Source organism: Perissodus microlepis, chromosome 22 (genome assembly GCF_051167445.1).
Source record: "Perissodus microlepis isolate ML-2025 ecotype Zambia chromosome 22, ASM5116744v1, whole genome shotgun sequence".
Lineage (NCBI taxonomy): Eukaryota > Metazoa > Chordata > Actinopteri > Cichliformes > Cichlidae > Perissodus > Perissodus microlepis.
The window spans coordinates 3475001-3488811 of NC_140481.1; the positions used below are offsets into that span (position 1 = coordinate 3475001).

The following is a 13811-nucleotide window of genomic DNA, read 5'->3' on the forward strand; positions in this document are numbered from 1 at the left end:
ATGTGACATTTTTCTTCTGTACAGCAATTTCAATAAATTAACAACAAATCATGGCAATGTTGTTTCATTCATTTTTCACATGAACCAAATTTAACCCTCTCAGGCTCAAATTAAACTTTTTGTTGCTAATGCACAACCAAGTCCTGCAGTGGTACTTCTGAGTAAAAAAACCTCATAAAATATGTATGTGGGGTAATCAGGTTGTTCGTTTTTAACTGTTGCAAATTGGCAACGCCTGCCTCGAGAGGGTTAAACGAGTTAAGAAATAATTAAGATAAGACCTACTTGTCCAAAATTATGCAATCATAATAATAATGGTTAAATGTCATTTAATTCGCTGAAATCGGAGACAGAAAAAGGTAATAAAAAAGAGGGAAGGACAGAAGAACAGGAAGTTCTTTCCAACACCACTGGTTCCAACTACACCATAATTAGAGACTTGAGTCTCTTTCACTGTGAGAAGTAGGCTAACATGTTTCATGAGAACCTGTCAGAAATTTAAATGAGCTGTTATTGGTTAGAAAGATGACTCGTACTTGTTAAGCCAGATAACGGCATTCAGATCCAAGTGGTTGGTGGGTTCATCCAACATCAGTAAAGTGGGCTCCATGAACAGGGCTCTGTGGGCACAAAAGTTAAGGTTGAGGCAGGTTGATGCTATACCAGTTCCACTGAGGATGTTTGCTACAGCGTACCTGGCCAGGGAAACTCTCATTCTCCACCCTCCAGAAAACCTCTTGGTGGGTCTGTTCTGCATCTCAGGAGTGAATGACAGACCAGCCAATATCCTTCTCGCCTTGGCCTCAGCTGCTGCAGCTCCTATTGCCCTCAACTCTTCATAGACCTGTGGAGAGAAAAGTCAGATAATCAGCATACAGGTCAGCAAAGATCACCAAAGGACTCTTAATGTGGGTCCATTATTAATGGGAAGGCTGTCGACAATTAAGGGAAGCACCGTCTGCCAGAACATTGTGAGGAATTATTTTACTGTTGGATGGTTTTTCCCAGTAAGTCTGTTTAAGCTGGTTAGTCCATTTCTAACCTGACAGTATTTTTTGTATATCACAGTTGCTATAAAGTGGATCTCTTTTAATTTTACACTTACAGTCCCCATTTTCACTTCATTTATTTAACTGATATATTAAAGAATTTGATATCACAATCTCAAAGAACTTTAAACAAATAAAAGTCAAACGTTACATCTCTACCTAATGCTGAAACGGAGCCTCTGGCTCAGCAATGAAAGTACTGAAATACACTTTATGTGGCATGTCCGAGGGTGTCTCTGCTCACACTGCTGTATTAACTTACTGTTAATGCATTTAAAGTTGAAGGTTAACTGAAGGAAGCCTTTATTAATTTGTAAAATATGGCAACAGGACTATGTTCATAAGCTGTATACTGTATCAGGTCTGGTAGTGCACATGGACACCAACCTTATCCAGCCTCTCAGCTACACTATCCTCCCCCTTTTCCAGACGAGCCTGGAGCTGTTTCTCCTCTTCCAGAAGCTTCAGGCGGCGAGTGTCCGCCTTCAGCACCGCCTGAACTGCTGGCGTGTCATCAGCGACCACCTCTAACAAACAAAAGCATTCCACAGAGTCAATGGGTGATAACAAAGGGCACACAGCAGAAAAACGACAGAGCACAAGAGGGACTTATCGCCTACCCTGTTCACACAGCAGCACATCAATGTTAGGAGGAAATACTGAGAGCTCTATTAGCTATATGCTTCAGTAGAGTGGTCTTTCCTTTTCTGAAAGAAAAAAGGAACACGAGAAATCGGATTATTTCTGATTCAAAGTGCCTGGTGTGATTTACATATGTCCTGGTGTTTGAGCCCATGCTGAAGAAACCAAGTAGTGCTATAAACGAAAAACAAGACCAAACATTGAAGCACACATGTATATTAAAAAATTCCTCTCTCGCCCCTGCAGGCGGTCTGTCCTCCAAGCTCAGGTCCTCTACCAGAGGCCTGGGAGCTTGAGGGTCCTGTTCGGTATCTTAGCTGTTCCTAGGACTGCGCTCTTCTGGACAGAGATCTCTGATGCTGTTCCCGGGATCTGCTTCTCGTGTTCCTTCTTCCTGATGTTGCTGTCATTCGGTATCACTACATCGATCACTACGGCCGTCTTCTTCCGCTTGTCTACCACCACTATGTCCGGTTGGTTAGCCACCACGATTTTGTCCGTCTGTATCTGGATGTCCACAGGATCATAGCTCGGTCATTCTCCACCACCCTTGGGGGCGTCTCCCATTTTGACTTTGGGACTTCCAGGCCGTATTTGGCACAGATGTTTCTGTACACTATGCCGGCCACTTGGTTATGGCGTTCCATGTATGCCCTGCCTGCTAGCATCTTGCACCCTGCTGTCATGTGCTGGATTGTCTCAGGGGCATCTTTACACAGCCTGCAGCTGGGGTCTTGCCTGGTGTAGACCCCAGCCTCTATGGATCTTCAGATCAGAGCTTGTTCCTGTGTTACCACGATTACTGCCTCTGTGCTGTCTTTCAGTCCAGCTTTGTCCAGCCCCTGGTAGGATTTCTGGATGTCAGCCACCTCCTCTGTCTGCTGGTGGTACATACCTTCCATGATGGTTCCTCCTCTTTCTTGGGTTTCTGCTGCCTAAGGTATTCACTGAGCACGCGGTCGGTTGGGGCCATCTTCCTGATGTATTCGTGGATGTTTGTTGTCTCATCCTGGATGGTGCTGATGCTCACCAGTCCCCGGCCTCCTTCCTTCTGCTCAGCGTACACAATCAGGGTGCTGGACTTGGGGTGAAACTTGTCTTGATGCCAGCGGCTTTTATCTCCTCCTTTAGCCAGCTCATTATCCCAGCAGGGTACCTGATCACGGGCAGTGAGTTGGTGTTGATAATTTGTGAAGTGCTCAGCCAACGCCCCCTCATGTGTCGACACTGTGTGGCACTTTGGCCGAGTGGGCCCCTCTCAGTTTTGGGCCCCTCCATTTTAATGGTTTTCCCACATAGAAGCTCAGAGACATGCAGATATACAGCGGACGACGTTGGAACAGCTGGAAAACTTGAGTGTTTGTGGAACAAACCCACTCAAAGTCTTGGGTTAAAGTTTTCACTTCTTTCTTTCTACATCAGCGCTTATGTGGTGGTATTGTCTGAGTGGCGACACCTATCGTTCAGGAGAAAACTGCAGCGGCTTAACGGCGGTTATAAATATAAGTGACTGTAAGACGAGGATGCGGCAGAGAACAAAGTGACCATTGTGACGGTAGCTGCTTTACACCACATCCTCCAAACTTCAATATAGCATTTTTAAAAAGAAATCTACGGTAATTACATTTATTGCCCACTGTGGTGCAGTCCATCATCATACAATTACATGTTATATATAAAAAGGGTTTACATGTCAGGACAAGACAAAGTGTGATTAAAACGATGTTTTTTAATCATCCAGAAAATGTCAGCCTCTGTCAAAACCTCATATTAGTCACGCAACAATTTTTAAATTCCAAATGAGCAGCGCGCCAAACGTTTTTGTTCGTTAGAGCTGCTTCTGCAAACACTAAAAGAGGAAAATGTCAATCATATATATTTAATCTCTGTTATATTCTGGATATTTATATCAGAGCTATTTCATACATTTTTTAACTTTGTGATATATTTTATTATTTAACTGAGTTAGTCTGTTACTGTTCTTATTGTCTTGGAGCGACTGTAACCACAGTATTCTCATTATGATTGTGAAAATGTCATACGGCCAAGACACCACGTTTCCTGTTGACTGTAAGAGTGAGAGAGTCTCTGCATCTGAAAAATTAACAGACCATGTCCCACCACAACAATAGAAAAATCCATACTGTTTGGACACCGTGCAGCTAAAGTAGCTAATGTTACCATCACGGTTGGAAACACACCCACAGGGCAGAGCTATGTGAAAAACGTCTGAAAGTGAAAAGATTCAAAATGATCTGGAAAAAAATAAAAAATAAAGATATTCTGTGCAACAGTGCAACTTGAGTGGCTTCATATATTTTCATCCATTTTCTTTTCTTCTCTTGATCCAAATATTGTACATTAATATAGCCAAATTCCCAGAAGTCAGTTATGAAATGACAGAGCAAGTTTGAAACTGGTACTGAAAAGTGTCTGTGCTGCTAAAGTACTGATGACAAAAAGATATTTACCCATTTGGTCCAACTAAACCATATCTTCTTCCTGCCACAATCAGAAGGTCAGCATTGACGAAGAGCTCCTTGCCATGAGCAGATATGCTGAACCTCTCCAGCTAAAACACACAAAGCAGAAAGTCACTGACAGAGATCGGAAAGAACAGTCTGACAACAATCTGTCATTCAGAAATGTAACAAAAACAAAATGAAGAAAACAAAAATAAATGAGCAATTCCTATACCTAGTTCATTTTTACCCTTTTCAGTATATGGGCATATGAAATGAAAGGTTTCAAGGAGGCTAATTGCAGAACTGGGAAAGCCTAAGCACATCCTTATCACTTTGTCTGGAATTAAAAGGACCACCTGTACAAACAGGTTCAGTTCTGAAGTTTTGTTTGTTGGTCTGGTGTGTGTGTTGGTCTGGTGTGTGTTAACACAATCTTTCTAGCAGATTCAGCCCAAGGTCAGCAGTTACATCTCAGACTTTACAGGCCTGAGTTAGCATGTGAAATATTAAAGTTCATGATAGCACAATGAGGAAAAAGACACACGTGGCTTGTTTGGAGGGACTTTCAGGGAAGGTGCTTCGACAAGCTATTAAATCATGGGGTGTACTTAGTTTTTCAAAGAACTTTATAGGACAGAATTTCAGGCAGTAGTCGCAGAACACTGCAAGTATCAAGAAAGCTACAATAACCTTGATATCAGAGGCGTTCTCCAGCATGGCCTGTCTGGAAGACATCTCAGCCTGGGAAATGGAGAAATCTCCTTCCAGTGCATTCTGAGCACGGACACTGGCCACCTGACGCTCATACTCCATCTGAAAGGAACGGCGCACACATGGACGCACAACCACACAAATGAGAACAACAGCAAGGCACAAAATATGCTAATTACATCAGGACCACAGAGATTATACCCGTGAACCCACAGTGATGCCATAGCAGCCTATGGTGCCTACAAAAATGTGTACGATCCTGCAGGGCTGCTCTTATATTTTCATTTCACACTGACAGCATAAACAGTGATGATGAAGCCTTCTGACTCTGAAAGGCAGTTGCACTATAGAGGCCTTCACACGCATATGAACTTCTTGACATCCCATTCTGGATGTGGTCCTGTTGGCTTCATCAGCTGATGGCCTCCAGCCGCCTTGGAACGGCCTACTTGGGCACTCCACCCTTTCAAGTGGAGGAGTTTAAGTATCTCGGGGTCTTGTTCACGAGTGACGGGAGAAGCGAGCGGGAGGTCGACAGACGGATCGATGACCGAGTATACAGCCATTTACTTTCATGTCAGTTTTAACTGCTTTTAGTTTTTAAATAAGACTCAGCTATTTTCATAGGTTTGGTAGTTCTCTTAGCATTCTGACACAACAGCATGGAGAGTAATTACCTGTTTTTTCTTCTTCTTCTTCTCCTTTTTGGTGAGATTAGCATACAGGTCATCTTCTGGCTTCTTGGCCTGCTCTGCGATGACATCCTCTGCACTCTGAGGGTAACAGTCAGAAAAGGTTTATTCACTAAGCAAAGCAGAGAAGACAGGACAACACCTTTGGAGAAAGACTCACCATTGTGGTGTCACCTATGTCACTACCCTCCTCTTCCACATCTTCATCCATGCTACGTGGTCTCTGAGCAGTTTTTTCTTTCTACGTGGACAGATTGAAAACCCATCATTAGAGAAAAAGCACACCAACTCCATCATTATCCAACAGGTGTCATTCCTCTTGTGCTGTTGTCCAACTTCTTCGTGTTCCAGTGACTCTAAGACTTTAAAATAGTAACTGACTGGTACTTGTTTGGTTCTAGGTGTTGCACCTCTTAATGTTTGTAATGGTTCACGGTTGCTGACATTGGTAAATGATTGTGTTGGTTCTTAAACTCTGTTTTAACAATATATCAGTACAGAAGCTCACAGATTATTACAACAGTGTGAAAAGATGAGATTTTCTGTTTATATCTCTTCCTTTTAATAAGGGAATTCTTCTTTCTCACTAAGTGCTTAGGCAGCCAATCACCTGAAGGGTTTCTCACTTATATTGTGGGGGTTCTGGCTTGAATATAAAGTGTCCGATATTTCATACATTTCAAGTCTTTGAACTGTGATGGCTGAGATGACAACTACTGCAAATAAATTTTAAGGTTAATGAAATGCAATATAAAAATGTAGTCCACTGACATTTAATAAACTAAGGTCAAAGCTAAGCAAACAGAGAAGATGCTATAGACTGAAATAAAGCTGTGATTAATGCCACTGTAGAGTTTGCCATACAGACGTTATTTGCTCAGCAAGACACGCATTGACAGGTATGGATGTGAGCAGGACTCACCTTGGACTTAACTTCAGCCTTCTCGGTCTTCTTTGTAGGTTTCTCTTCAACATCCTCCTCATCAGACCCTGACTGACAGTAAAAGAATCAGAAACTGCTGTTTGGTAAAGTGTAAAACGTCTGCAGACCAACATTACAGACGAGACATTAAGTGTCCAGCAGCAGACTGAGGGAAATCTGATGCAAGCATGCATTTTTTAAAAAGAGAACACCGAGTCAGTCGCTGGAATAAAGAAGTCAGAGATGTTGACCAGCCTTCTCTTAATAGTACAAAGGTTTTACATTCTGTATGTGCGCTGTTATGTTATCAAAAAGAAAAAAAATTCAGAAACTGAATATCAGCAGCACGGTGGTGAGCACTGTTGCTGCACAGCAAGAAGGTCCTGAGTTCAATTCCACCATCAGGCCGAGTCTTTCTGTGTGGAGTTTGCGTGTTCTCCTCGTGTCTGCGTGGGTTCTCTCCGGGTACTCCGGCTTCCTCCCACCATCCAAAGACATGCACTTAGTGGGGATAGGTTAACTGATTCATCTAAATTGCCCATGGGTGTGAATGCGGGAGTGAAACACAAACTACCAACCCACGAGTTCACGCGACTTCACGTAACCAAGCAAACAACACATTTTCTAAAAGCCGAGATCTCACAGATTCCAAAACTGCAAGTTTCGGCACGCTCCAGCCAAGATTCACTGAGAAAGAAGAAGACCACAAACATGTTTCCACGTTTGATAAACAATAACATGAAATCATGGATATAAACACAGTCTATCTGAACCAGGAAGAACACAGCTTATGTTGTGACTTTAATGCTTTTTTTATGCAGACTGTAGCAGACTGCTGGATGTACCAACAGATGGCTTATGTGTCTCTATTGCATTGTCATTAACTTTTGTCTCTTCCATTGTTTGAGTTTTATGCTTGTGTTTCTATGCTCTCCTTCTTTCTCTTCTCCTTCCTGCACCACCAGCTGCTTTTGTTTGGTTTCTTGCTAGAAAGGAGTTTTTCCTGTGCTTGCTCACAGGTCTGATTGTTAATACTCCAAGGTTCTTCTCTCATATTCTAAAGCCCCTTGAGGCAAGTGTTGTCTGTCTGCATTGGTAATATATATATTTATAGAATTAAATGCCTGCACTTAGATAAAGCTACCACATTATGGTCACAGCCATACTGGCAGGAATGTTAACTGTTAACACTCTTAACCCACATGAAATGGAGTACTGCACCTTTTCTGCAGGTTTTTCATCTTCATCCAAATCACTTTCCTCATCCTCATCACTCTGTCCTTGGCTAAGAGCAGCTAAGATGTTCCCACCCTGAAAGAGACCAGAGATGCTTTACACAGAGTCGGCGTGTGAATGTTGATGATGGCGGAGGTCAAGCAGAGTGTTTGTGAGTAGAGTGCTGACAAACCTTTTTCTTACTTCCTTTACTGGAGACAGTGACTGTGGAATCAAAAGATAAGTACATTGAAACAGCGTCATACACTTTATGAGGAAAAAGAATGATATTGTTTTAGAAATATACCTGAATCGTGTTCCTCATCACTTGCTTCCACTGAGAGTTTTGACAGTGTCAACATGACATTTTCATCATCTGCATCGTCACCTTTTCCTTTCCGCCGATCTTTCTTTTTTTTCTGAGGCTTGAAAAAAATTCAAATGTTACAAGACACGACTTTTGGTGCTTTATTTAGAATTCAAGACCACTTTGAGCTTAGTGACACCATTTCTTTTTCAGCAGGGGCCGTTTAACCTACAGGCAGGAAGATGGCTTGCTCCATCACATGCTTTTGAATGAGCTGGAATTCAATGTGAAAAAGGGTGGAGGGGGAGGGGGGCAAACAAAAACAGCCTACGCGATACAATTTCCAATTCTGGTAAGATGTTCCTGTCTTTTTGCCTGTGTTAAGTTACAGAAAGTGAATGCTGTTCTTTTCAGTTTTTTAGTTGAACACCTACATGTCGTGTTGATGATTACCTGTTTTCCATGCATGTCTTTCACAGGCACCACATCCACCTTTTCAGCTTTGCTATCTGTGGCAAGTTCCTCAAAAAACTGGAGAAAAACACATCCAATGAGACATACTGTCTAAAAAACAATAATGTTATATGTTATATTAAACATGTACTCACAGACTTTTTCCCCTTTTTATCTTTCTTCCCCTTTTTGACAGTTTTTTCTGTTGAAAGAAAACCGATTTGAAATTTTACAGAAACACAACTGGGCATCACTGATGTAGGAAATTCTGTGTATAAAGCTAGAACAGTAACTGTCATAGCCTAGTAGAATGGAAGAGGGAATTTACCAACAGTGTGAGCAAGTGCACGTCAGTGCGACAAAAGCTGTACTACAAAGGTAGAAGCACTATGGGGTTGGCTGGCTTTATGCATGTTTGTTTGTAGACTGCTGATTTCAGAAGCACAAAATTTGAAAAGAAACACGTGAAAACAAATGAATCACACAACCATGACTGACTAAGGACTACTGGAAATGGCGACACATTTAGGGCTAACAAAACATGTCTTGTTTTGCACCTGGTGTGCCGTTGAGAGGTGCTGAGCTGGAAAGAGCTGAGCTTTCCGTCTGGTCTTCAGTATTCCTGCCAACTTAAAATAACACAGTGGAAGGAGTTGGAGAATATTTACACCCCAAAAACCCAAACAAAAACACAGTCTAGCTTCTCTGGATGTCTTAAGTTACATTTCTCAATGATCAGAGTGGTTTTCAGCATTTAAGGTTTTTAAATCACATTTCCAGAGTGAGATCACTCCATAACATCTACAGTGAGCACAAAAACTGCACGAGGGTCTGCAGATGGAAATGAGCCCAAGGCTATAATCTGGCATATTTACATTTGTTAAAATGTTCATTAATATGCATTGTCCCTTTTTCTAAGTAAATTCCTGTCTTTATTCAACAGTGCACACACCACAGAGCTCTGCACACAGATTACTTCTTTTGTAATTTGTAATGTTGGATCTTAAACACTGACTACAACTTCAGTCAGTTTTAAACATCGTTTTTTAACACTGTTCCATGTGTCACTGAGTGTATTTTCTTTGCAGGGACAGTTAGTCGCCCACAGGTGGCAGTGACTCTGTTTTGATAAATACCTGCAACCCAACAGCATGTAGTTTAATTTACGCTGCAGTGGTTTTACAGCAGGGCGATTTCACGTTTATACAGTAGAAGAGTTTCTAAAACTCAGCCCTCCTCTAGCTAAATACTCCAAAATCACTTGAGCTGTCAGATTTACCCAGATATAACTCTGCAAAACACCCGTCTCAATCTACAGTCGTCCCTCGTTATCACGGTAGTTACATTCTAAAAAATAACCCGTGATAGGTGAAATCCGCGAAATAGCCAGCTTTATTTTTTACAATTATTGTAGATGTTTTAAGGCTGGAAAACCCCTCACTACACACTTTATACACTTTTCTCTCACCCGCAGGCGCCTTTGATGGTGCAAAATCGACATTGTTGTGTTTGTTGGGGAGAAAACGTACAAACATACAGTACAGCACTTTAGAGTCACACTGCCAGCGATCGAAAAATCATTATTTAAATGATCAGCATCTGTGCTCAGAAATGTACTTTTTTTAATAGTCGATTCTACAGAACCATTCACTCCTTTCAGAGCAATAGGATCCGTAGATGAATGATGATGAGCTTGTCGTCTGTTTTAACAATAGTTTCTCAACAGTAGGCTGGAAATTACACGACCAAATCTGCTGGGAAACACACTGGCATTGCTATACCAATCTTACCACTGACAACTTTGCAGTTATCTTACATGCACACCTAGAAACCAATTCAGAACAACCAATGTCCTTAACATAAATGACTGTGGGAAGAAACCCTAGGCAGGTACAATGAACATGCCATCTCTATTTATATAAAGACCTTCAGGGAGGCTTAGACCACAGGATTTACTGTATGCTGTCCAATCAGTTGTATTTATGTACAAATCCAAACGCAATGCCTTTCAGGCAGTTTACCATACTGAAGGCCTTACACATGTTAAATCTAGATCCCAGGTACTTCGTAATTGCAAATCCTCTAAAATGCTGCAACATGAGCCAGTGTGCACCTCCCTGGCAATTTAACTATATCTGTGCTGACACAGCCCACAGCTATTGTGATTGGCCTGTTCAGTACTGTCGATTCCTCCTGTGCATTTCCAGGCACATTTTCTTTGCAGGTTTAAAATAAATCAATGAGACAATAATAGTCAGAGCTTTAATACAAGGAAATGTAAAAACCTAAGGGTTTGCATAAAAAAAAAGACCACAATTCTTTATTGTGGCAGGCGATGTATACAAAACAGTGGGACACAACATGGTCTCTAACACATAAAACACTACGCAAAAGCTAGAAGGATAAAACAGACTGAATGCTGGTAAGACACTGACCACTTACGTGGGTTACATAGACTCTACAAAGATGAATTACAATAATCAAAATTAAAGCTGCAAGCAGCGTTATGAGGGCCCTCGCACCCCGGCGCGTCGAGCCACGCCCAACACCTAAAACCATGACATCCAATCTGATGTCACATTGATGGAATTCATGCATTTAACCACCAGCTAACATTTCATCTCGTTCAATCATGATTAGTTAGTCGTCCCACTAAGTGGCGCTCTAACCATTACTGACAAATGGCATAACAAACATTTCCAGGGTCGAGTCTCATCACGCCTGCGACCTTTGGGAGAGATTGGATATTGTGTTTTTGAGTGACAGCAGATTACTGCTTTTTGGTGTGTGATTGAAACTCCACGTGTCGCCATGACCACGCCGTTTCCCTGAACGTAAAAAGCTTCACAATTTAACATCACAAAGGTCTTTAGATTCGACACATTGGAGATTGTTTCAATATGATGAAATCCCTTGGAGGAGTTCGTCAAAGTATGAGGCCTGAAAGGAGGGGAAAATGTCGCCAAAATTACACATTAATTTTAAAATGGCTGACTTCCTGTTGGATTTGGGATATTGCTCCAGGAGACTTTTTTGTACATCTTGATATCTTCCATAAGCTTACCAGGTTTCAGACTCATACATAAAACACAGAGCAGGGGCTGATGTTTTGAAATTTTGTAAGGGGCGCTGTGGAGCCATGTTGCGCTATTCAATGAAAATGATCACATAACAACAAAGCCTTCAGCACACTGGAGGAGTGCGCCAAATTTCAAGACATTTTAAACTTTCCAAGCCCCTCAAAAGCCACTTCATGTTTCATTGTGAACTGCGCTGCCACCAGGGTGCGCCGTTCAGTTTAAAGTCACAATTTTCTCACTGAAGCATCACGAGGGACTCATGTTAGTATTCACCGCTTTTGAGGTGTCCACGATGAACCTGTGAAAATCAGTACAACAAAGTGAAAGACATGACATTCCCTGTTGCCACTAGGTGGCGCTCTGCGTATTCCTGACATTGGGCACATCAATCTGTTCAGGGCGGGTCTGACATCATGCCTGTAAAGTCTGGTTCTGATCAGAGTAGATTTCATTGAATTATACTAATTTGTTTCTCCATGGCGAGACATCAAAGTTCGCCATGCTTTCGGGGTCACACCCTTTCGTGAAAAGTCACAGTTTTCACTGTAACCCAAGACCAACTCCTTAAGGCTTTCCTGGAGAAATTTGAGGCTGCAGATGTCACTCATCACAATACTGTACCCCAAAGTGTAAAACATGACATTTCCTGTTCCCACTAGGTGGCGCTCTTCCTGATGTCAAATATTGCCGTTGAAATTTGTTCAGGGCTGGAGCCTTATCATATGTGTGCTCTTTGGTCCAGATTGGACAATGTATGACAGAATGAGAGGCAATAAGATTTTCATGGCGAGTCATCAAAATTCGCCGCAGCCCCACCATATTGTGAAAACTCAAAAGCTCCGCAATTTAACATGGCCCAGGTGTGTAGTTGGCACTGTCCAAATATGAAGTTTATACGACCAAATCCCAAGGAGGAGTTCGCGAAAGTACAAGGCATGGAAATGGTAAAATCAGAGCCAAAATGTGACCTTCAAATCAAAATGGCGGACTTCCTGTTGGGTTTAGGACATTGCCATAATAGACTTTTTTGTTCGACTCTGAACGTTATATATGTGTACCGACTTTCAAACATGTAGGTCATACCCACACCGGGGGCTCGTGTTTTTCATTTTTCTAGGTGGCGCTACTGAGCCAATTTTCCCTGGCCACGTCTGAGGATATTAAAATACGTAAATTTTCACCAGACCTGACACGTGTGCAAATTTTCATGAGTTTTTGAGCATGTTTAGGCCCTCAAAAGGCCGATTCATTTGCCGAAATAATAATAATAATAATAATAATAATAATAATAATAATAAACGGAGCAGATACAATAGGGCCTTCGCACTTTTAGTGCTCGGGCCCTAATAAGCCGTGACTTCACAACTAAGTCTGCATCACTTAACCTTTTATTCTCATTCTGAGGATCCAAATACTTTGACACTATGTAACATCACTTTTCTTGTTATGTACATCCTGATTATTTATGCCTCACATGTTGACAAATTATGTCATTCTTTCCAAAGGTTGCTTTTGTGACCAGGACAATGCGATTTTAAAATGGAATTACATATTAATTAGTGGTCAGAAAAACAAACTTTGAAAAGAATAATTCATATATGTGTGTGTGTGTGTGTGTGTACGTATGTATGTGTGTGTGTTAGCTAGTACAGTTTATTCGGACCACTCGGTAAGACTCAGCGACATATCTGTCGTTCATTAAATATCAATTTCTACTTTTTTCTTTTACTATTCTACCTTTATGTTACACGGGTTATTACTAACAGTGTGGCATTAGCTTAGGAAATGGGTGCGTGATGTAATAGCTTAAAGCACGTTGTTTGCTGATCCATCGTTTGGCATCAGGTTGTTTCCCAAAACCTGTACTGTACAATCACCAACATGAGCTTAGAGTCGACCGGTGCTGAGCCTCTGCGTGACCATATTTAAGGTAAACAGCGATTTGGTAAAAGTTGGGCTTCAACAGATCAGACAATACTCAGGATTCATGACAGTTGCGCTTATTTATGAGATAGCGACTGTTGGCAGCGTGCAGTTTTAAATGAAGACTGTAAGTTTTCGGTATTGTTTCTGTTTATATTCTCCTTATCTGTGCTACTTATCGTTAACTTAGCTGTAATGCTACTTAGCCTATTGGCTAGCTTCTCACGCGTCTCTCACCAGATGCCGGAGTTGCTTCATCGTCCACCCACTCTGCTTCTTCTTTCACCTTTTTGGGCATTTTATTATTTTAACTACAATTTTCTGAAATTACAGCTGCTAAAAATTTCGCTTG

At 41.6% G+C, this 13811-nt stretch overlaps 1 protein-coding gene across 1 annotated transcript in view; it reads right to left on the reverse strand.

The window, feature by feature from the left end:
• The window catches only part of abcf1 (ATP-binding cassette, sub-family F (GCN20), member 1), a 21703-nt gene extending 7897 nt beyond the window's left edge, over window positions 1-13806 (reverse strand). The window contains 17 exon segments of the mRNA XM_084919578.1: window positions 537-620; window positions 696-844; window positions 1437-1576; window positions 1670-1703; window positions 1705-1756; window positions 4163-4263; window positions 4847-4969; window positions 5545-5640; window positions 5720-5800; window positions 6482-6553; window positions 7703-7792; window positions 7890-7921; window positions 8004-8121; window positions 8457-8534; window positions 8612-8658; window positions 9014-9085; window positions 13697-13806. Coding sequence (XP_084775704.1) covers window positions 537-620; window positions 696-844; window positions 1437-1576; window positions 1670-1703; window positions 1705-1756; window positions 4163-4263; window positions 4847-4969; window positions 5545-5640; window positions 5720-5800; window positions 6482-6553; window positions 7703-7792; window positions 7890-7921; window positions 8004-8121; window positions 8457-8534; window positions 8612-8658; window positions 9014-9085; window positions 13697-13757 — 1430 coding nt within the window. The 5' untranslated portion in view covers window positions 13758-13806.
• Between the last annotated feature and the right edge of the window lie 5 nt (window positions 13807-13811).